Below are 22,096 nucleotides of genomic sequence, written 5' to 3'. Positions count from 1 at the left end.
CCCCAGATTGCCACTCACTATGCTGACAAGTTCCATTGTGCAGCCACATAATCCTTTGCACAGCGCCTCGTTCTTGTTCAGTTACTCTCAGAACAAGGCACCAAGCAAAGGATTATGTCACCAGAAGTAGTACTGTATGTGAGTGACTCCTTGCTTTGTGGTGCCCCTTCCAAAGTGCGATAAATGGCCTCAGGGAGCCGCTGCATATGGCCTGCAGGCTGTAGTTTGGGGATCCCTGGGCTATGGAATCATCAGTTTCTAATGGATGTTGGGGGGGGTTTACATGCAAATTTGGTTACTTTATCCTTGCATACCTTGTATTTTTTCTTCTTTTGGCTAAACCTTAAAAACATACACACACACACACAGTATAGAATGTAATATAATGGGGAGAATTAAAGGGGGAGAGGAACTAATGGAAGAGGACCCAGGAATGTTAGCAGTGGCAAAAGGCAGTGAAAAAGTAATCAGTGATTAAACACAGCAGATCTCTGAACCCAGAAGCCAAACTGGCTGAAGGGCCATAAAGGCCCTTGAAAGCTTAGTATTTTGAGCCCAAGTTTAAAGACCAACAAGGTTTAGAATACATTAAGAAGTCATGGGCAAAATTTTCCTGGAATCCATGAAGAAGCTCATCCCTAGAAATCTGAGGCTGCAGGCCTTAAGGTGAGGGTGATCTTTCAGAAAACGGTTATAGTATTACTGAGCCAAGTGAAAATACTATGTGCATTTTTTTTCTTTTCTGACATACTTTTCTTTGTAGTTTTTCAATATGATATTCGAAATGTTTTCTCTCTTCCTTGGTTTGATTTTGAATCTCTCCCAGAAAAAGTTCTAATTCTTCATTCCGTTCCACTAAATATTCATGTTCATGCTCAAACTTCTGGAACTTGTGGAGAAGGTCTGTATGCTTGCACTTTTGGTCTTCAATCATCTTTTTACATCTATAACAAAAATGGAGGGACCTAATGCAATTACACCAAGAACAAGGTAGCCTCATATAAAGTTCAAATGTCTAGTTTTTAATGTGATCATACCACTACTATGTGCTAATGATAATGCAGGCATCTTTTCCATTTCCCCTGGGGGAAGGAATGAGTCATTCCTTGAGTGTACCTAATATTACCCTTATAGATTCATTATTGCTTATTACTGATGAATGGACTGTAAGAGAAGCAATGTAAGAGAAATCTTAGGTAGTAAGTATATAGTTGAAAATTCTTGAACCTCTAAAACTACATTGCTCAAAATTCCTTTCTGGATTACCCAGAATGCTTTCCCCCTTGTGCACTTTTGTGTTGGTCACATTATTGTTTTATAAGTTCTGTAGCTCCTGCCCTCTTTCTCTCTTCTTTAGTGAGCAGGTTAGCTTTAGGTAGTTCTTTTTACTTTAGTTATTATTAATAACACTTTAAAATATAATAGTTATTGAATATTAATTTTAAAACCCACAGTAGCTTTTGTGTCCCCTAGAATCTAGAACTTTAGAATTTCAGATTCAAAGAATAGCAATCCAAGATAGACCACAGTTACCCCAGGTAAGTTGTTTAGTTTATAATTCTGAAAAAGCACCCACAATTTGCCTCTATATTATTTCTATCTCAGATAAAAGTTTAGAGTAGTCATCAATTTAAACCATACTAGGCAGCAGAAAGCCACACTGCCTCCAAATTTGCCTTGTTTTCTCAAGTAGCTGGCTAAATTATTTGCCAGCCATTTCAGAGAGTAGGCTAGAATGAAATTGCTTAATATTCATGAAATTAGAGCTAAGTAGCACAACCCCATGGATAACTCAAGTTGTAAAAGGTCTCATTTCCTCTGAGGAATTAGATAAGCTTAGAACTTTATGATGTCGAGATTTTTAAATAGAATCTTTTTCAATAAAAAAATTTCTGGCAAAAACTTGTTGCATTTTCTCATAGCCCATTAAAGCATGAGAATATATTGTTCTATGATTTAACATTTTCCTACATTAAAAGTTTAATTAAATGGAAGCAAGGCATTGTCTTTCCCCCACAGGACATTTGTGGTCATCTTCAGCAAGGACAACATGCCACTCCAAATAGAGAAAGTGCCAAATGTAAATCGGGTGGCCTTTATTTCTAATCCAGGCTCTGAAACTTTTGTATTTTATCAAATATTTAGTACCCTTGCATAGTGTACTAATAGGTACATTTTTTCCAGTATACTTTCTGAATAGATAAAAAAAGCAATTATTCAGTGTTGAATGTTGAATGTTGAATACTAGCTCCTAACTTTGATTCAATTCAAACATTATTTACATCTTCAATTTGCTAGTATTATACAAGGTACAACACTTAATACCTAAATTGCTACCAAATTATTTGAGACACTGGAGAAACTATAATAAAGAACAATAAAATTGTATTGAATTCTTGACCATCTGGATATACATTACTTAATTCAATATTAGTCATGTTAATATTATTCAATAAATACTTACTACTTATTGACTTATCTATAGCAATTTTTAAATTCTGATCAATGGATGATTCTAAATAGGATGATATAGCAAAGCTAATTCTATATTTGTACATCCATATCCAAATAATTTACCTTGTCAAGGCATTTAAGCCATCTGTCTGTCTGACAGTATATTTGATTTCATGAGGGTTAGGGGTAGACACACTTTACCTAAAAAAATTCTAGCATCTCTTTACTAGAAAACAAAGATGGGGTAAATAACAAAGAATGCATTAAGTACCCAAGTGTTCCTCCACAAGTCATTAAGAATATTTCAGGGACAAAGTGGGAGAAAAGGATGAGCATATGCAATACAGTATGATATGTGGCCAAGCTAAGAAATAGTGCACTATATTTTCATTGTAATCATTTAACATCATTATTGCTTCCGATCCTTCAATGACTTAGCTTTCACTTTTTGATAGCACAAGCTCTTTACCCCAAAAACACATAACTAAGCATTTGTGTAAAGAAAAGTCTTTTACCCAAGATAATTTTAATTACTTCCTCCTATTGCTCTGAACAAAGTGGATCAAAAAAGGTCATCTAGTTCACAACCATGTCTTGCCTTCAAGCAGGATCAACTTAAGCCTCCTCATCCTATGCAGGTTCAAGGAAGAGCCTCTGTAATTGACATGAGTGACTCCATCCCTAGGCCAGTCTCCATTTCAGAATAATGTGTATAGCCATTCCTACTCCTCTGCATTCAGACTTATCTTTGTACTGGACTGCTTGCAAGGCCTCTCTTGCCTACTCTTCTTATCACCAGGGTTCCTCTTAGCTCTAAAAGGAACCTTATAGAATTTTATATGAGAACAACATATTCTGTCCTCATATCTCCTTTTTGAGGACACTGTGAACTTAATAAAGGCTTGTAATCCAGACTAAATACCCTTCATTTTTCCTTCTTCATTAAAATTGTTTATAATGATAGCCCACTTGCAAGACAATTTTCTCTGTAAGCCAACTGGCTTACAATTGGTGCCTCTACCTGTCCTGGTTTATAATAACAAAGAAGCTTATTTTTACCCCAAAATTGTAAGCTGTGAGATTTTTTCAAGACATGCCATCCTAATTTTAAATACAGAGAAATGACAGACTTTTCCTTAATAGTCATTTCATTGTATAATAAACCTATTCCTCTTTGTGACCAAAATGAAACTATTCACAGTTACTGAGGAGTCAATATAAAGGGTTCTTGCTGTTTATTGATTTTAATAAAATTTTAGAAAATAGTGACAAATAAGAGAAAATAGATTTAAACCAAAGTATGAAGGATTGAGCTAATATACACACTAGATTTTTTGAACAATGAAGAAAAAAAAAACATTAAAAAGGTTACTAAGGAAAGTTGCATATTTTTTTCTATAGGAAGGTCTTTGAAAAAGAAACCTATTTTCATTTCTCCACCAGGACTTAGATGCCACTTACTCTGAAAACAGGAAAATGGACTAAAACGATCTTTCACATGGCTATCTAGTCTCAGAATTTTTATGAATGAGCTGTGGTTGTTCTTTCAAGCAAAATTAATGTGTGAAAGGATGGGGAGCGGCAGTATGTAGTTCCACTGTCAAAGACAAGACATAGTTATCACAAAGTAAACCACTTAAGTAAATCAATCTGCCATTTTTATATTCTGTCTTACTGTATCACTACTACTTTAACAGATAAGGATTAAAGGGGAAACGTTTCCATATAGGACTTCATCAAATGCCTAAATGTAACATTTATAGCAAACTCTTTCTTCTCATAAAAAGAGAGTATGTTTGAGTGAAGAATCAGGAAATCAAGGTGATGCCTGCTAGCAGTCTGAGCTTAGGCCAGGCAGGTACTCTCCCTCTATAAATCTCAGCTCTGTAAAATAAGAATGGTACTTGAACTGCCCATTTCACAGAGGCCTTTGTAAGGAATGCACCTTATAAACATTAAAATGTTAAATAAATTTGAGTCATTACTATTATTATGAATTTTTAAAAACATATATTTAAGGGGTTTTCAATTATTAGGTTTAAATGATAATACCTACTCATGAACAGGCCCTGACAAGTACTTACTGAGCCCAAACTGTAGTCTATGTATGGTCCTATCCGGGACACATGTTTGGTTGCTATGGACATTATCTACAATGTTCCAGACTGAACACTGTGGGAAGGCATGAAATTTACTAGGGTTATAAGAGATGGCCTTGCAGTTCCTGTGGGGCAACAGGAAGGAAAAAGCAAAAAGATTACCTGCCCCTTGCCCTTAATCATCCTTTTTCCTATGAGTTATAAAAGAAGCAAGAGGAAATAAAGACAGGAAACCCCCTCCCTTTTCATGACTAGCTACTGACTGCAATGTGGGATGGGGGAAAAAGTATATGAGAAGTTTATTCTTGTCTCATTCACATAGCTCACCTTTTATGGAATGTCTCATCGCTTTTTTTATTTCTTTCTGTTTCATAATTGTCTTCGGGCATAATTTCTTTCTTTTTATCCTGCCAAATACATTTAAAAAAATAAATAAGTTATGGCAGCACAGATTGTCATAAACACGAATCAATTACTAAGCCCTCATTAAATGTGTATGTATTATGTGTTAGGCACTATTAGGTGCTGGGAATGCAAAGACAAAAAGGAAATACCCTTGCCCTCAAGGAGCTTACATTCTATCAGGAGATCCTGTGTCCATACATAAACACACAAAATAAATGCAAAATGAAGACTCTAATGTCACCACTCTGTACAAGGACCTCAATTTCTTCATTCTCACTCAAGCTCTGCTCTCTGGGATGGAAGTAAGGAAGAAGCCAGGGTTTGGAAGAAAAGATGATGAATGCTGTGTTGGACATATTGTAACTTGATAGTTACATCTGAAATATACTAATTTACCTTATTAAGGATTGAATGTTTGGATAAGGAAAATATGGATTAAAAGTGAGTAGATTTTGTTCTCTTTTGACCTGGACCAGTTTGTGATGCCTAGACCATCTTTCCTCTTCTGCTCCAATGTCCTCACACTGGTAATAATTTTTATCCCTATGGTCTCTTTCTCCTTCTGGGGAGTTCCTCCTCAAACCTCCACTTGAGGAAGCACTCATGCCAGGTCTCAGGCTCTCCTCTTCAAACCAGGACTTGCCCAAGATGCATCAGACCATCTCTTTAGGTCCTTTTTGGGTTCAATACAATAGGTCCAAAACAGAATTCATCATCTTTTCTTCAAAATCCTGTCTTCTTCCTAACTTCCCTCTTATTATCAAGGGTAGCACTATCCTCCCAGATAGTCAAGTTTGAAACATAGGTGTCATCTTCATTCTTCATTCTCTCACAGCATCCTCCATTTATGCCATATCCAATCTGTTGTCAAGGTCTGTGGATTTTACCTTCCTCACCTCTCTTGCATATGCATCCTCTCCTCTGACACTGCTACCACCCTGAAGTAGGCTCTCATCTCCTCACACCTGAACTGATGCAATGGCCTTCTGTTTGGCCTCCTTGCCTCGAGTCTCTTCCACCTCCTATCCTCTGCTAAGCTGTCAAATAGATCTTTTTATTTTTAAAAAAATTTTTCATTTTAATAACACATTTCCACATAAGTTTTCCATAAGTTATATGATACATATTGTCTCCTTCCTTTCTTCCTTCCTCCTTCCTGGAGCTGACAAGCAATTCAACCTGGGTTATATATGTATTATCACACAAAATATATTTCCCAAGTGGATCTTTCTAAAGTACAAGTCTGACCACTGCCACTACTTATCTTCTTCCTCCTCCTCCATTCAATAAACTCCAGTGGCTCTAGGTTCTTCAGGATCAAATATAAAATTACATTTGGCTTGTAAAGCCTTTTATAATTGGATCCCTTCCTACTTTTCCAGTCTTCTCACACTTTCATTATTGTGGCGATTAAAATGATCTCCAAACTGGTTTTTCTTAATTTTACAATTAGTTATTGACTAGTTAAGACATCCTAATTCTGGCAAAATAACTCTCTCAATCATCATAAGCCAAACAGAAAAACCTGGACCAGATACATACATACATATATATATATATATATATATATATATATATATATATATATATATTTGGAGCACATTATTCCGCCTCTCCTTGAACACCATGAGATATCTTTTATTGGTGATAACTAATTAAAAGGTGGTCCTTCAGCTCTTCAGCCTATCTCTAAACTGACAGGCAAGGTTTCACACTGTCCTCAGGAGAAGTATTATAGAACTTTATACCTATCAGACCAAGTCTGTGAAAAGACCACATTCCTTAGGTCAAAGAGAATTTTAAAATCTATAGACTGAATAGAGCCAGTTCCTGAAACCTGGCTCAGGAATTCTCCCTAATATAACCTTTATACTCCAAGATCCTGGTATAAAAATAATACAGTATATAAAAAGTAAATAAATTCTCATCACATTCTGCCACATACTCTGTGATCCAGTGACTCTGGCCTCCCTACTGTTCCTTGCACAAGGTACTATATTTTCTAACTATGGGTTTTATCACCAGTTGTCCCCATGCCTTGAATGTTGTCCTTCCTCTTATTTGCCTCTTAGCATTCCTAGTTTCCTAAAAGAAGAATCAGCTAAGATCCAATCTTCTACATGAAGTCTTTCCCGAGGCCTCTTAATTCTAGTGCTTTCTTTCAATCATTTCCAATTTATCCTGTTTATAGCTTGTTTGTATATAGTTGTTTGCAAGTTGTCCACAAGTTGTACACCCCCCCCCCAATTTTCCATTAGACCTGTGAAGGCAGGGATGGTCTTTCTTTTTACTTGTATTTGTATTCCCAGCACATAAATCAGTGTATGACACATAATAAGTGCTTTAAAATTTTCTATCTATATAAGAAGGTAAGTGGCATATTTGATAAAGAGAGGGTCCAGGGCTAGAAAGATCTGAACTCAAATTCAGCCTTAGATGCTTGCTAGTTGTGTGACCATGGGCAAATTAGTTAACTTCTGCCTCAGTTTCCTTATCTGTAAAATGGGATAATATGGCATCTTCCTCAGAGCTTCTCATGGTTTTTGTGAAGACAAAATGAGTTATTTATGAAGTACTTTGCAAACCTTAAAGGGATGTATAAATGTTATCTATCTGAAGGAGTCAGAACAGATCTAACCATATCACTCACCCCCAGTACTTTAATAAACTCCAGAGATTCCCTATTACTTCTAAGATCACAAAGAAACTCCTCTGTTTGGTATTTAAAGGGTTTCACAATCCAGGCTCTTTCTGCCTTTGCAGGCTAGCTCTACATGACTGTCTTCCATTCTCTTTACAGTCTAGTCAGATTGGCATATTGCTATTCCGCAAACATAATATTGGAACTTTCTTCTATCCCTATGCCTTTGCCTCTTGGAATCCCTGGTTTCCTTCAAGACTGTGGAAGGTTTCTGCTGGTCCCCCAGCTTCTGATTCATCTCCTCAAAAGTGACCTTGCATCCAATTTGTTATTCCATACAAAACCTATACACGTATATGTTGTCTTCTCCACTATAATGTAAGCTCCTCAAAGGGAGGGAAAATTCTCTTTTGGTTTTGCCTCTCCAATACTTAGCATACTGCCTAGTCAGAATAGTAAAAATTAGAATTTTTTTTGCACTTAAAAAACCCTTTAGTATATATACAATGTATCCTGTCTTTGCTGTAAACACTTGCTAGATATGATTTGGAATTGATTTCAGAAGATTTTGATTTGTATTTTTTCAGATTTTTAAATTAAATCTCATTTTTTCCAATTATCTGCTTTTTTCTCTCCTACACAACTGAAAAAGAAAGAAAAACAAAGCCCTTATAACAATATGGATAACTAAAATATTAAAAGAGGAAGAAAGATGGATACTTGGCTGAGAAGAGATAATTAGGCTTGGCCAACAAGGTCCCAGAGCCAAATTAGTTGTTTGCAGAGAATCACACCCAAGGAAGGCTCCAGAGCTTAGGAAGGACATGACTACTTGTCTGGGATACCTAGAAAGCATCCTTGACTTGGACAAATCTCTTTGTTTCATGCCTAATATTCTGACTGGCAAAGAGACAGCTAGGCAAAGAATAGATTCCAACTACATACTGAGGTAGCTAGGCAGCACAATAAGCCTAGAGTCAGGAAGATGTGAGTTTAAATCCAGCCCCCAGTACTGGCTGTGTTATCCTGGGAAAATCACTTAAACACTCTGCCGCAGTTTACTCAACTGCGAAATGGGGAAAATAACAGCACCTACCTCTCAATGTTGTTGTAAGGATCAAATGAGAGAATATTTATAAAGCGCTTAGCACAGTGCCTGGCACATAACAGATGCTTAAAAATATTTACTGACTGAACTGCAGAAGGAGGCAGAGTCAAGATGGCAGCTTAGGAGCAGCAATAGTTCAGACCTCTGAAAACCCTTCCTTACCGACCACAAACTAAATACTCCTAGGGGATTGAAAATCAAACCTAACAATAAGACAGAGCCTGGGAACCCTCCTGCCGGACTCAATTCAAAAGGTATGCCTCCCCCCCCAAACCAGAATCCGAGAACACTCGGGTTTAAGGGGAAGGCCAAAGGAAGATCCCAGGACCCCTCCCCCCACCTAGAGTGCTGAGCCCCCAGCGGCAGTGGGAACCTCTGGGCGGGCAAAGGAGCTGGTCCAGAGGGTGTACCTTGTGGGCAGGGCTGTGCCAGGCTCAGAGCTTCCAACACAGGTGGCAGGGAAGCAGCCGGAGAGAGATCGAAGAGCTGGTAGCCTGGGCAGCTGGGTTCTTCCATTTGGCTCCAGCCTTACTAGAGGTTTTGGCCTCAGGGTACATCCAGACCAACCCAGCTGAACTTGATCCCATCAGGAGTCCTCAGAGCTCAGGAAGGCCAGGACCTCTTCCCGCCTAGAGTGCTGGGCCTCCTGAAAGGACAGGAACCTCTGGGTGGGCAAACTCACTGGTCTAGAGGGTGTACCTTGTGGGCAGGGATGTGCCAAGCTCAGAGCATCGAATGCAGGTGGCGGAGAAGCAGCTGGAGAGAACTGGAGAGAGGAGATGGCTGAGACCTTCCATTTGGCTCCAGCCTTCCAGGAGGTTTTGACCTCAGAGCACATATAGCCCAACCCAGCTGAACTTAATCCCATCAAAAGCCTCCAGAGGAAAGGGAAACCAACACTCCTCCCCAGAGATTGCACTGAGAGATCTGACAAAGTTCAAAGAGGGGAGACTGGCAGAAAGCCCCAAAACCAAAAAAAATGAGAGGAGCAAGAGCATAGACAAATATGGGGAGCAAAGAAGGGGTAAATATGAGCAAACAACAGAAAAAGAAGAAAGAAATTACAATAGACAGTTTCTATTCAGCAAACGGAACAGAAGGGGAGAGATCAGCAAACAATAAATCAGAAATCCCAGCGAATTGGATACAGGCTGTGGAAGAACTCAAAACACAATTAAGAGAGGCTGAAGACAATTGGGAAAATAATTTAAAAACTAAGATAAGTCATATGGAAACAGAGGTACTTGAACTAAAATGAGAAAATAGTGTCTTGAAAGTCAAAATCAAGGAGCTGGAAAATGAGGCAAAGGAGATGAAAGATAAGGCAAAGAAGATGAAAGATGAGACAAAGGAGATGAAAGACAAGGTAAAGAGGATGATCTTCAAAGAAAATTAGACCAGAAGGAAAAGAATGGCCAAAAAGCCAGGGATGAAATCCAGTCTTTAAGAACCAGAATACAACAACTGGAATCAAGTGACCTCACAAGGCAGCAGGACACTATAAAACAAAATGAAAAGAATGAAAAAATTGAGGAAAATATGAAGCATCTCATTCACAAAACAGACGATTTAGAAAACCATACGAGGAGAAACAATTTAAGAATCATTGGTCTACCAGAAGACCATGACCAAAGAAAAAGCCTGGACATAATAGTAAAGGAAATTATTCAAGAAAACTGCCCTGATAGCCTAGAACAAGAGGGAAAAGTGGAGATTGAAAGAATCCACAGATGACCTCCTGTACTTAATCCCCAACTGGCAACACCCAGGAATGTTATAGCCAAATTCAAGAACTATCAGGCCAAAGAAAAGATATTACAAATATTACAAGCTGCCAAGAAGTCATTCAGATACCACGGAACCACAGTGAGCATAACACAGGTTCTGGCTGCATAGCAAGGGAACTTGGTCTACAACCAAGAATCAAGTACCCAGCAAAACTGACTATATTCTTACAGGAGAAAGTATGGTCATTCAACAAAATAGAAGAATTCCAAGAATTTGTAAAGAAAAGACCAGACCTGAACAGAAAATTTGATGTCCAAGCACGGAATTCAAGAGAATCATCAAAAGGTAATTAAAAAAGAGGGAAAAAAGAAAAACAAAACAAAACAACACACACACAAAAATTTTTTTAGAGACTCAATAAGTTAAAATGATATGTATACCTATAAGAAATGAAATTGGTAACTCTTAAAAACTGTTGTTATAGGGGGCAGCTGGGTGGCTCAGTGGATTGAGAGCCAGGCCTAGAGATGGGAGGTCCTAGGTTCAAACCTGGCCTCAGACACTTCCCAGCTGTGTGACCCTGGGCAAGTCACTTAACCCCCATTGCCTAGCCCTTACCACTCTTCTGCCTTGGAGCCAATACACAGTATTGACTCCAAGATGGAAGGTAAGGGTTTAAAAAAAAAAAACAACTGTTGTTATCACCTGGGCAACTAAAAGAATTACATTTAGAGGGAACAGTGACAAACTGTATAGGATGAAAGGACAAAACATAAATAGGTATATAGATATATGCATGCATAAATACATACACATGTGTGTGTATATATGTACATATATATATTATATATATATATACACAACTAGACCTAAAAAAAGAGGTTAATACCAAAAGAAATGGGAAAAGAAACAAATGGGGGTAAATTTATAAGTCACAAAGAAGATCATGGCAGGAGGGGGGAGAACATCAATACACTGGAAGGGTAAAGAGGTCAGAGATAGGAAATACTCAACTCTTATGTGCTTTGAAATTGACCCAAAGAGGGAAGAACAATCCAATCCATTGGGACAGAGAATAGATTTGCTCCCTATAGGGGAGCAGAAGGGTAACAAACGGAGTGGTGGGGAAGGAAGCAGTACAAGGGAGGAGGGGGTAATTTTAGAAAGACTACAGAAAATAAGGTGGGGAATAAGAGGGGAGGGGGGTAGAAAGGGAAGTAAAATAAGGGTGGGAACTAGGGGGACTGATTATAAACAAACACTGGTGTAGAAGGAAATAGTGAAAGAAGAAAAGGCAGGACCAGGAATAGAAATCAAAATGCTGGGAAATACACAGCTAGTAATCATAACTCTGAATGTGAATGGAATGAACTCACCCATAAAACGCAAGCGAATAGCAGAGTGGATTAGAATACAAAATCCTACCATATGCTGTCTACAAGAAACACACATGAGGAAGGTAGATATGCATAGGGTAAAAGTAAGAGGGTGGAGCCAAATCTATTGGGCATGAACTGATAAAAAGAAGGCAGGAGTCGCAATCATGATATCTGACAAAGACAAAGTAAAAATCAATCTAGTTAAAAGAGATAGGGCAATATCTGATAAAAGGCAGTATAGACAATGAGGAAGTATCTGTACTCATTATGTATGCACCAAATGGCATAGTATCCAGATTTCTAAAGGAGAAACTAGAGGAGCTCAAGGATGAAATAGATAGAAAAACTATACTAGTGGGCGACCTGAACCTTCCTCTATCCAAACTAGATAAATCAAACCAAAAAATAAATAAGAAAGAGGTAAGAGAAGTGAAGAAAATCTTAGAAAAATTAGAGTTAGTAGACATGTGGAGAAAAATAAATAGGGACAAAAAGGAATATACCTTCTTTTCAGCAGCACATGGTACATTCACAAAAATTGGCCATGTATTAGGGCATAAAAACATTGCAAACAGGTGCAAAAGAGCAGAAATAATAAATGCAACCTTCTCAGATCACAATGCAATGAAAATAATAATTAGTAAGGGTACATTGAGAGGCAAATCAAAAATTAATTGGAAATTAAACAATACGATTCTCCAAAACTGGTTAGTTAAAGAACAAATCATAGAAACAATTAATAACTTCATTGAAGAAAATGACAATGATGAGACATCCTTTCAAAACCTATGGGATGCAGCCAAAGCAATACTCAGGGGCAAATTTATATCCTTGAGTTCATATATTATCAAATTAAGAAGGGCAGAGGTCAATGAATTGGGCATGCAAATTAAAAAATTAGAAAGTGAACAAATTAAAAATCCTCAGATGAAGACTAAATTAGAGATCCTAAAAATCAAAGGAGAAATTAATAAAATTGAAAGTCAAAGGACTATTGATTTAATAAATAAGACAAGAAGCTGGTACTTTGAAAAAATAAATAAAATTGACAAAGTACTAGTCAGTCTAATTAAAAAAAGGCAAGAAAAAAACCAAATAGACAGTATCCAAGATGAAAAGGGAGTCCTCACCTCTAATGAAGAGGAAATTAAGGCAATCATTAAAAACTACGATGCCCAATTATAATGCAACAAATATGGCAATCTAGGTGATATGGATGAATACTTACAAAAATATAAATTGCCTAGACTAAAAGAGGAAGAAATAAATTACCTAAACAACCCCATATCAGAAAAAGAAATTGAACAAGTCATCAAAGAACTCCCTAAGAAAAAATTCCCAGGTCCAGATGGATTCACAAATGAATTCTATCAAACATTCAAAGAACACCTAATCCCAATATTATACAAACTACTTGACAGAATAAGCCAAGAAGGAGTTGTACCAAATTCATTTTACTACACAAACATGGTACTGATCTCAAAGCCAGGCAGGTCAAAAACAGAGAAAGAAAACTATAGACCTGTCTCCCTAATGAATATAGATGCAAAAATATTAGATAGGATACTAACAAAAAGACTCCAGCAAGTGATCACAAGGGTTATATCCACTATGACCAGGTAGGATTCATACAAGGAATGCAAGGATGGTTCAATATTAGGAAAAGCATCCACATAAATGACCATATTAACAAGCAAACCAACAAAAATCACACGATTATCTCAATAGATGCAGGAAAAGCCTTTGATAAAATACAACACCCATTCCTATTGAAAACACTAGAAAGTATAGGAATAGAAGGGTCTTTCCTAAAAATAATAAACAGTATATATCTAAAACCATCAGCAAACATCATCTGCAATGGGGATAAACTAGAAGCCTTCCCAATAAGATCAGGAGTAAAACAAGGATGCCCATTATCACCTCTATTATTTAACATTGTACTAGGAACACTAGCAGTAGCAATTAGAGAAGAAAAAGAAATTGAAGGTATTAAAATTGGCAATGAGGAGACCAAGCTATTATTCTTTGCAGATGATATTATGGTTTACTTAAAGAATCCTAGAGAATCAACCAAAAAGCTAGTTGAAATAATCAACAATTTTAGCAAAGTTGCAGGATACAAAATAAACCGGCATTAGTCATCAGCATTCTATATAACTCCAACCCATTTCAGCAGCAAGAATTAGTAAGAGAAATACCATTTAAAATCACCCTAGACAACAAAAAATACTTAGGAATCTATCTGCCGAGACAAACACAGGAACTATACGAACACAACTACAAAACACTCTCCACTCAGTTAAAACTAGATCTAAACAATTGGAAAAACATTGATTGTTCATGGGTGGGACGAGCTAACATAATAAAAATAATAATCCTACCCAAATTAATTTATTTATTTAGTGCCATACCCAGTGAACTACCAAAACACTTCTTCACTGAATTAGAAAAAAACATAACAAAGTTCATTTGGAAAAACAAAAGATCAAGGATATCCAGGGAAATCATGAAAAAAAAATGCAAAGGAAGGAGGACTTGCAGTCCCAGATCTCAAACTATACTATAAAGCAGTGGTTATCAAAACAATTCGGTCCTGGCTAAGAGATAGAAAGGAGGATCAGTGGAATAAACTTGGGGTAAATGAGCTCAGCAGGACAGTCTATGATAAACCCAAAGATTCCAGTTTTGGGGACCAAATCCCACTTTTTTTTTAAACCCTTACCTTCCTTCTTGAAGTCAATACTGTGTCATTGGCTCCAAGGCAGAAGAGTGGTAAGGGCTAGGCAATGGGGATCAAGTGACTTGCCCAAGGTCACACAGCTGGGAAGTATCTGAGGCCAGATTTGAACCTAGGATCTCCCGTTTAGAGTCTAGGCCTGGCTCTCAATCCTTTGAGCTACCCAGCTGCCCCCCAAAACCCACTTTTTGATAGAAACTGCTGGGAAAATTGGAAGACAGTATGGGAGAGATTAGGTTTGGATCAACATCTCATACCCTACACCAAGATAAACTCAGAATGGGTGAATGACCTGAATACAAAGAAGGAAACTATAAGCAAATTAGGCAAACACAGAATAGTATACTTGTCTGATCTTTGGGAAAGGAAAGACTTTAAAACCAAACAAGAGCTAGAAAAAAATCACAAAATGTAAAATCAATAATTTTGATTACATCAAATTAAAAAGTTTTTGTACAAACAAAACTAATGCATCCAAAATTAGAAGGGAAGCAACAAATTGGGACACAATCTTCATTACAAAAACCTCTGACCTCTGACAAAGGTCTAATTACTCTAATTTATAAAGAGCTAAACCAGTTGTACAAAAAAATCAAGCCATTCTCCAATTGAAAAATGGGCAAGGGACATGAATAGGCAATTTTCAATTAAAGAAATCAAAACTATTAATAAGCACATGAAAAAGTGTTCTAAATCTCTTATAATCAGAGAAATGCAAATCAAAACAACTCTGAGGTATCACCTCACACCTAGCAGATTGGCTAACATGACAGCAAAGGAAAACAATGAATGTTGGAGGGGATGTGGCAAAGATGGGACATTAATTCATTGCTGGTGGAGCTATGAATTGATCCAGCCATTCTGGAGGGCAATTTGGAACTATTCCCAAAGGGCGATAAAGACTGTCTGCCCTTTGATCCAGCCATAGCACTGCTGGGTTTGTACCCCAAAGAGATCATAAGGAAAAAGATATGTATATAAATATTCATAACTGTGCTCTTTGTGGTGGCAAAAAATTGGAAAATGAGGGGATGCCCTTCAATTGGGGAATGGCTGAACAAATTGTGGTATATGTTGGTGATGGAATACTATTATGCTCAAAGGAATAATAAACTGGAGTAATTCCATGAGGACTGAAACAACCTCCAGGAATTGATGCAGAGTGAGAGGAGCAGAACCAGGAAAACATTGTACACAGAGACTGATACACTGTGGTATAATTGAATGTAATGGACTTCTCCATTAGTGGCAATGCAATGACCCTGAACAACTTGGAGGAACCTACGAGAAAAACCACTATCCACATTCAGAGAAAATACTGTGGGAGTAGAAACACAGAAGAAAAACAACCACTTGAATACATGGGTCAAATGAATATCCTAGTGTAAACAACAACATGGAAATAGGTTCTGATCAAGGACACAAGTAATAACCAATGAAATTGTGCATTGGCTGTGGGAAGAGTGGGTGGAGGGGAGGTAGGGAAATAATGTGATTATTGTAACCAAGGTATAATGTTCTAAATTGACTAAATAAACTTATTCAAATGGAAAAAAAATCAACTCCAGATCAAGGCATACTATCTTTCACATTAGTTTATTTATGGTTTTATTGGGGGGGGGGATTTATATGAGTATTTTCTTACAGTGACCAATATGGAAGTATGTTTTGGAGATAATACACATATAATCCAGATCAAATTGTTTATCATCTTCAAGAAGGAGGGGAGGGGAGGGAGGGAGATGATTTGGATCTTATAATTTTGGAAAATGTATGTTGAAAATTGTTATTACAAGTAATTAGGAAAATAAAATATCTGAATAAAAAAAATAATATTTACTGACTGATTCACATTGCAACAAAAATTCTTTAATTTTTCATGCAGCCAACTTTCTGAATGTTTGAATACTTGGAAATTCAACTTAACCAATATTTATTAAGTATCTCCTAGAAAAAGGCATAATACTAGGCATAATAGTCTCTCACCTTAAGATTTGCAAAGGGTTTCACAAATATCTTACTCCATCTCCATAAGCTCAAGAGATGGTTTACTATTATTATTCTCATTTTACAGATAAAGAAACTGAGGCAGACCAAGTGATTTGCTCAGGATTACACAGCTAGTAAGTGTTTAAGGCTGGATTTGAATTCAGCTTTTCCTGAATCTGGATCCAACATTCTATCCACTGCACTATCCGGTTTATTTTTGTGTCCCACCTATTTGTGTCTATGTACATTTCTATGTTTGTAATTACTCTATATACCTCTTTAATTTGTAACAAATACATGTATGAGTAATCTGTTAGTTCACGTTAGCCTGTTTAGGGTAAATATGTATATCTGCATATCTAAGTGTTTAATCTGTCTTGCAATAAAGTCCTTTCTTGACCCCTTTTGAGAGGATGATCACATGACCATTGCCTAGCCCTACTGCCCTTCTGCCAAGTATTTTGCCAATACTTAGTATTGATTCTAAGACAGAAGATCAGAGTTAAAAAAATAACCCTTCACACTTCTATATCGCTTTAATGTTTACAAAGCATTTTCCTCATAATGACCTTCAGCTCTTCACTCTCTCACCTCCAAAGACAATAAGTTGCTAAGTCTCATCTGTTCTTCCTCCTCAATATCTCTTGCACCCACACCCTTCTTTCTCCCCATACCAAATTCACCACAATCTAAGCCAGTGATGGTGAACCTTTTAGAGACTGAGTGCCCAAATTACAACTCTCACCCTTCATGTGAGTTGCCTCCTTATCCCAGACAGGAGAAGAAGGAAGTGCTCTCATTGGGGTGCTGGGAAGAGAGGCGGGTGATGGGAGAAATGTCCTCAGGCACACATGGAGAGGAATAATGGAGCAGCTCCCTCCAGCAAGCTCCCCATAGGTTTGCCAACATAAGTCTAAGCTCTCATCACTTCTCACCTGGACTAGTATAATAGCTTTTTATATGACCTCCCCAAATATTGTTTCTCTCTTTTCCACACATCCTCCACAGAGCTCTCAAAATGATCTTCCTAAAGCTCAAATATGATCACATCACTCTCCTATGTGAACCTTAAAAAATTCTCAGACCCTACTTCATAAGGTTTGGTTAAAACCATTCCCCATTTTAACAATGAAGGAACTTAGATCAGGAATGTGAGACTTCTACTTAGATCAGGAATGTGAGACCTCTACTCCACCCCTACTTAAGCCTGCTTTAGGGGAAGAAACTCCTTGCTGAACAATGAAAAATACTTAAACCCATACTTATAGTAAGGCAAAAGTTCTTAAGCTGTGCCTGTTTTTAGATCTAATACAAAAGGGTGCTAAGTACCTATAAAGGTCAGGCAACTTGTGAATTTACAAGGAGCAAGGTGAGAACTTATTCAGAGGTTTTTCAGGTGTGAACTTAATCAAAAGTTCAAGCCTTCTTAGGTGTGAATTAAGAATGGTCTGTCCTTTGGAAAACATCTACTGTGATTGGTAGATGTGAGGACTTAGGGGAGGTGACATAGGAGAAAATTCCCTTTAAAAGGAGAGGAAAAACTGAGAGCAGAGGACTCTCTCACTGGAGCTCCCTCTGGACTGACACTCTCTCACTCTCACTCTCACTCTCTCTCTCTCTCTCTCTGGAACTGTCTCAGAGATCTTGTGTTGAGTTGATAAAAGACTGACTGATCCCTCTCTTAGGGTTTTCAGCTTAGGCTGGCTCATGCTGGCCTAGGCTGGTATAGCTCTTTTCTCATTATTTCCTTTTTTTCTCTCTCTCTCCCTTTCTTTAATTCCTCATTTGTATTAATTAAAATCTCTATAAAACCCAGCTGACTTGGGTATATTTAATAATTGGGAATTTTTCCCTGGCAACCACCTTATAGTTGACTTAAAACAAGACAACTATCTTGAAACCATATTTTCTGCGGTCACAATTTAAGCCAACCACTCTTTTATCATCACAGTTTATGTCTTCCACTATTTTAATTATTACACCTACTAAAGATGATTCTATATTTTCTCGCTGACCTTATTGTAAGATGCAAACTCCTATGTGCAGCATTTAAAGCCCTGCAAACTCTAGCCTTAGTCTATCTGTCCAGGCTGATGACAATTACTGTCCCTCCCACACTCTACTACCAAATTGTCCTGTTTGCTGGTCTCTGTATATGGCATTCCTATCTCACCTTTGCAAATGTCTGTTCTATAACTGGAACGCTCTCCTCCTTCATCTCCACCCTTTGGAATCACTATATTTCCTCAAGGTTCAGATAAAGAAATACTACTTTTGATATGCTTTTCCTCATTTGGCCAGTCGTTAGTACCACCATTCCATCACTGTGTATTAATTTTATATATATCCTGTTACCTCCTTAGCTTTAGCTCCTTAGTACACACTGTATCTCCCATAGTCCTTAGCAGAGTGCCTTAAGGGCAGGGACTGTGTCACTTTTGTATTTCTTTATACTCTGTCTAGTACTTATTATGGGTCAAGCACATTGTAAGCATTTGATAAATATCTGTTGATTAATTGATAATATAAATTTTATGATTAAACTGAGACTCAGAGAGATTATTTTTATGAACTCTAAGCTGATGAAGAAGTCCCATAGCCAGGAACTTGAACCCTTGAACCCAAATCTCAACTCTAGATTTACTAATTCCAAATCTAGTTCTCTTTTTATTAAACCACTCCAACCTTAGAAAACTAGAAAGAGTCAAAGGATGGGCCTATTGACAGATTGTGCTACTGTCTCCCAAACATAAGCCTCCTTATTTTGGAGAGGCTTATCACCAGAAGGTTTGACATGAGAAGATGAATTGTTTCATTCACAGTAACTCATGAAGAGACCATCAACCAAGGTCAGAAGTAGGTATGCATTCCCTTTTTTTTTTAACCCATACTTTCTGTTTTAGTAACAACTCCAAGACTAAAGGACAAGGGCTTGGCAAACAGGGTTAAGTGACTTCTCCAGTCACCCAGCTAGAAAGCGTCTGAGGTCAAATTTGAACCCAGTGCTCTTTATCCACTATGCTACTTAGCAGCACCCTTCAATCTCTCTTTATACCATAGCACCTTTTCCACAGCTTCCAAAGTTATTTTCCTAAAACTTGGACCAATTTCTGAATAACTCAAGGATCAAACATAATCTCTTTTTAACATTTAAAGTAATTTCCTAATCTACCTTTCCAGTCTTATGATATATTACTCTCCCTCACACAATTATAGTCCAGTCAAACTGTCCTCCTTACTGTTCCTCACAAAGAGTATGAAGTCTCCCAGCTCTTTGCCATTGATCTAATTGTCCCACATGACTGAAATGCACTCCTTCCTGCAATCCCTAGTTTATTTCAAGGCTCAGTTCAAGTGCTTACTTCTCTACATGAAGTATTTCTAGGTCTCTCCAGCTGCTATTGCCTCCCCCATGCTGCCTCAAATCACCTTATAATATTCTACATGTATTTTTCTAATAAGGCCAGGAGTTGGGAGGGAGGAGTTGGTTCCCCCCATCTGCTCAGACCTGATATAATAATAGAAAGGGAAAGATAAAGAGGATAGAAGGTTTTGTGTTAAAATAAAGTATAATGATGAGTCTACTACTCCCTATTATCCCTTTATAAATTATGAAGAAGTTAGTCATTGGCTGGCCAGAGATTGGCCACTCTCCCGGTGGCCTCAAAAAAAGGTAAGCCAGCTAGCCCTGGAAGTAGTCAAGGCACTGTGAATGCAGGGATCATCTTTGAGGATGGGCAAAGGAAGGAGAGCAAAATTTATTAAACATTTACTATGGGCCAGGTACTTCGCTAAGCACTTGACAAATATTGTTTTATTTGATCCTCACAACAATCCAATGAAGGCTAACAAGTTAAGTGACTTACACTTAGGATCACAAAGGATCACAAAGCTAGTAAATGTTTGAGGTTAGATATAAATTCAGGTGTTTCTGGCTTTAGGCTCAGAGACCTTCATTGTACCACCTAGCTGCCTCAAGTGCTACCAGAGGACAGCAGGGAGGTAAGAGGGTATTTATCTCTCCTCCTCTCCTTCCATATTAGCCATGGTGTCTTACGGTGGAATCACTCATGAAGATGAAGATACCACATTCGGCAGACACAGAGAGAAAGATGAGGCAATCAAGATGGAAGCAGGTTCAAGGACCATAACCTTTGGGTAGGAATAAAGAAAGCCAGCTATACATTCAAGGGAGAACTAGCCCTGGCAGTTAAGGTATAGAGAGGGGCAGGTCTAGGGAGACCAAACTGCCCAGCAGAAGTATGCTCATGGGATAGACCACAAAAAGAGAAAGATATGGGGCTCCACAGTATGGAAGTTAGAAGTTGTCTTGAACAAATATATTCCTCACATGTGTGCCTCACTATCAGGGTACTCTAAGCTTATGCCCACTCTTCCTATTGAAGAGTGCATACTTTTGAGTGTGTATTACCTAGGTTTGTATGATACAGCTATAGCTCTTATTCCATCTTTGTAAATGCTTTGACTTTGAGTTATGATATCAAAGAGTTAACTTTTGAAGGTAAGTAAACCGATTGGGGCTTGTGAGTTATAGTTTATAACTGCAGGACTCAATGAAAATCAGAACTCAATATTAGAATACTTAGAATTCCCTGGATATCCTCTGAACCTGAGGCAGCAGCCAGTCCTCTGGATAAACCAACTTGTAAACCTTTGAAGGCTGAATTGGGAAGGTAGCCCACAGGGAGTTTTATACAGAGCAGAAAACCCTCAGGGAAGAGCTTGTTTTACTGTTGTTTTTCTATTCCTAGAGTACTGTAAAAAATAGACTCGAATACAGGACTACAATCCCCATGAGCCTTTGCCAGACATGTAGGAGACACTTATTGATTGCTTGCTGGGTGGTTGATATTTAAAATTATTCTGACAATTAAAAAATTCCAACAGTTTCTAGATAACATTTAAGTTAAAGAGAAGAATTCTAATTTCTATAGTATTAAGGGGAATGAATGGCTTGTCAAAGCAGGAAACTAATATACTTTCTACATTATAAACAATTTAATATGTTTAGATGACTTCAATGAAGATTAAAACCTTGTTAGCTTAAATTTTGAAAATATCTTCTTGAGATTTAGAACTGACTGGGAAAATGGTGTTAATCCCCCTTTTTCTGCTTTTTTATGTCCTAGAGAATTGCTTCATGATGTCATTTTCATTTCTACTGGTTAAGTGTCTTGTCCAGGCTTGCTAATTAAAGTTCAAATATGGGATACTATTGGCAGAGTATAGAAATGACATGGGGAAAGAGTAGTGTTGCTCTGAACAAAACAATTATTTCATTTAAAATGATCCTATTGGGAATAGTTGGGTTGCTCAGTGGATAGAGAGCCAGGCCTAGAGATGGAAGGTCCTAGGTTCAAATCTGGTCTCAGACACTTCCCAGCTGTGTGACCCTGGGCAAGTCACTTAACCCCCATTGCCTAGCCCTTACTACTCTTCTGCCTTGGAACCAATACACAGTATTGATTCTAAGATGGAAGGTAAGGGTTTAAAAAATAAAATAAAATAAAATGACATTATTTCTGATCAGCT

General features: G+C 37.6%; 1 protein-coding gene across 10 annotated transcripts in view; it reads right to left on the bottom strand.

Annotated features, from left to right (window-relative positions):
• CCDC30 (coiled-coil domain containing 30) overlaps nt 1–22,096 on the bottom strand; it is a 156,228-nt gene that overhangs the window by 100,859 nt on the left and 33,273 nt on the right. For all 10 annotated transcript variants that reach the window (XM_056795317.1, XM_007492928.3, XM_056795319.1 and 7 more), the window contains 2 exons: nt 4,881–4,960; nt 752–944 (listed from right to left, as the gene is read on the bottom strand). In XM_056795317.1, coding sequence (XP_056651295.1) covers nt 752–944; nt 4,881–4,960 — 273 coding nt within the window. The remainder of the gene's footprint in view (nt 1–751; nt 945–4,880; nt 4,961–22,096) is intronic.

Source organism: Monodelphis domestica, chromosome 4 (genome assembly GCF_027887165.1).
Source record: "Monodelphis domestica isolate mMonDom1 chromosome 4, mMonDom1.pri, whole genome shotgun sequence".
Taxonomy (NCBI): domain Eukaryota; kingdom Metazoa; phylum Chordata; class Mammalia; order Didelphimorphia; family Didelphidae; genus Monodelphis; species Monodelphis domestica.
Note: the sequence above shows the minus strand (reverse complement) of the source record. Positions and strands in the feature narration are given on the sequence as shown.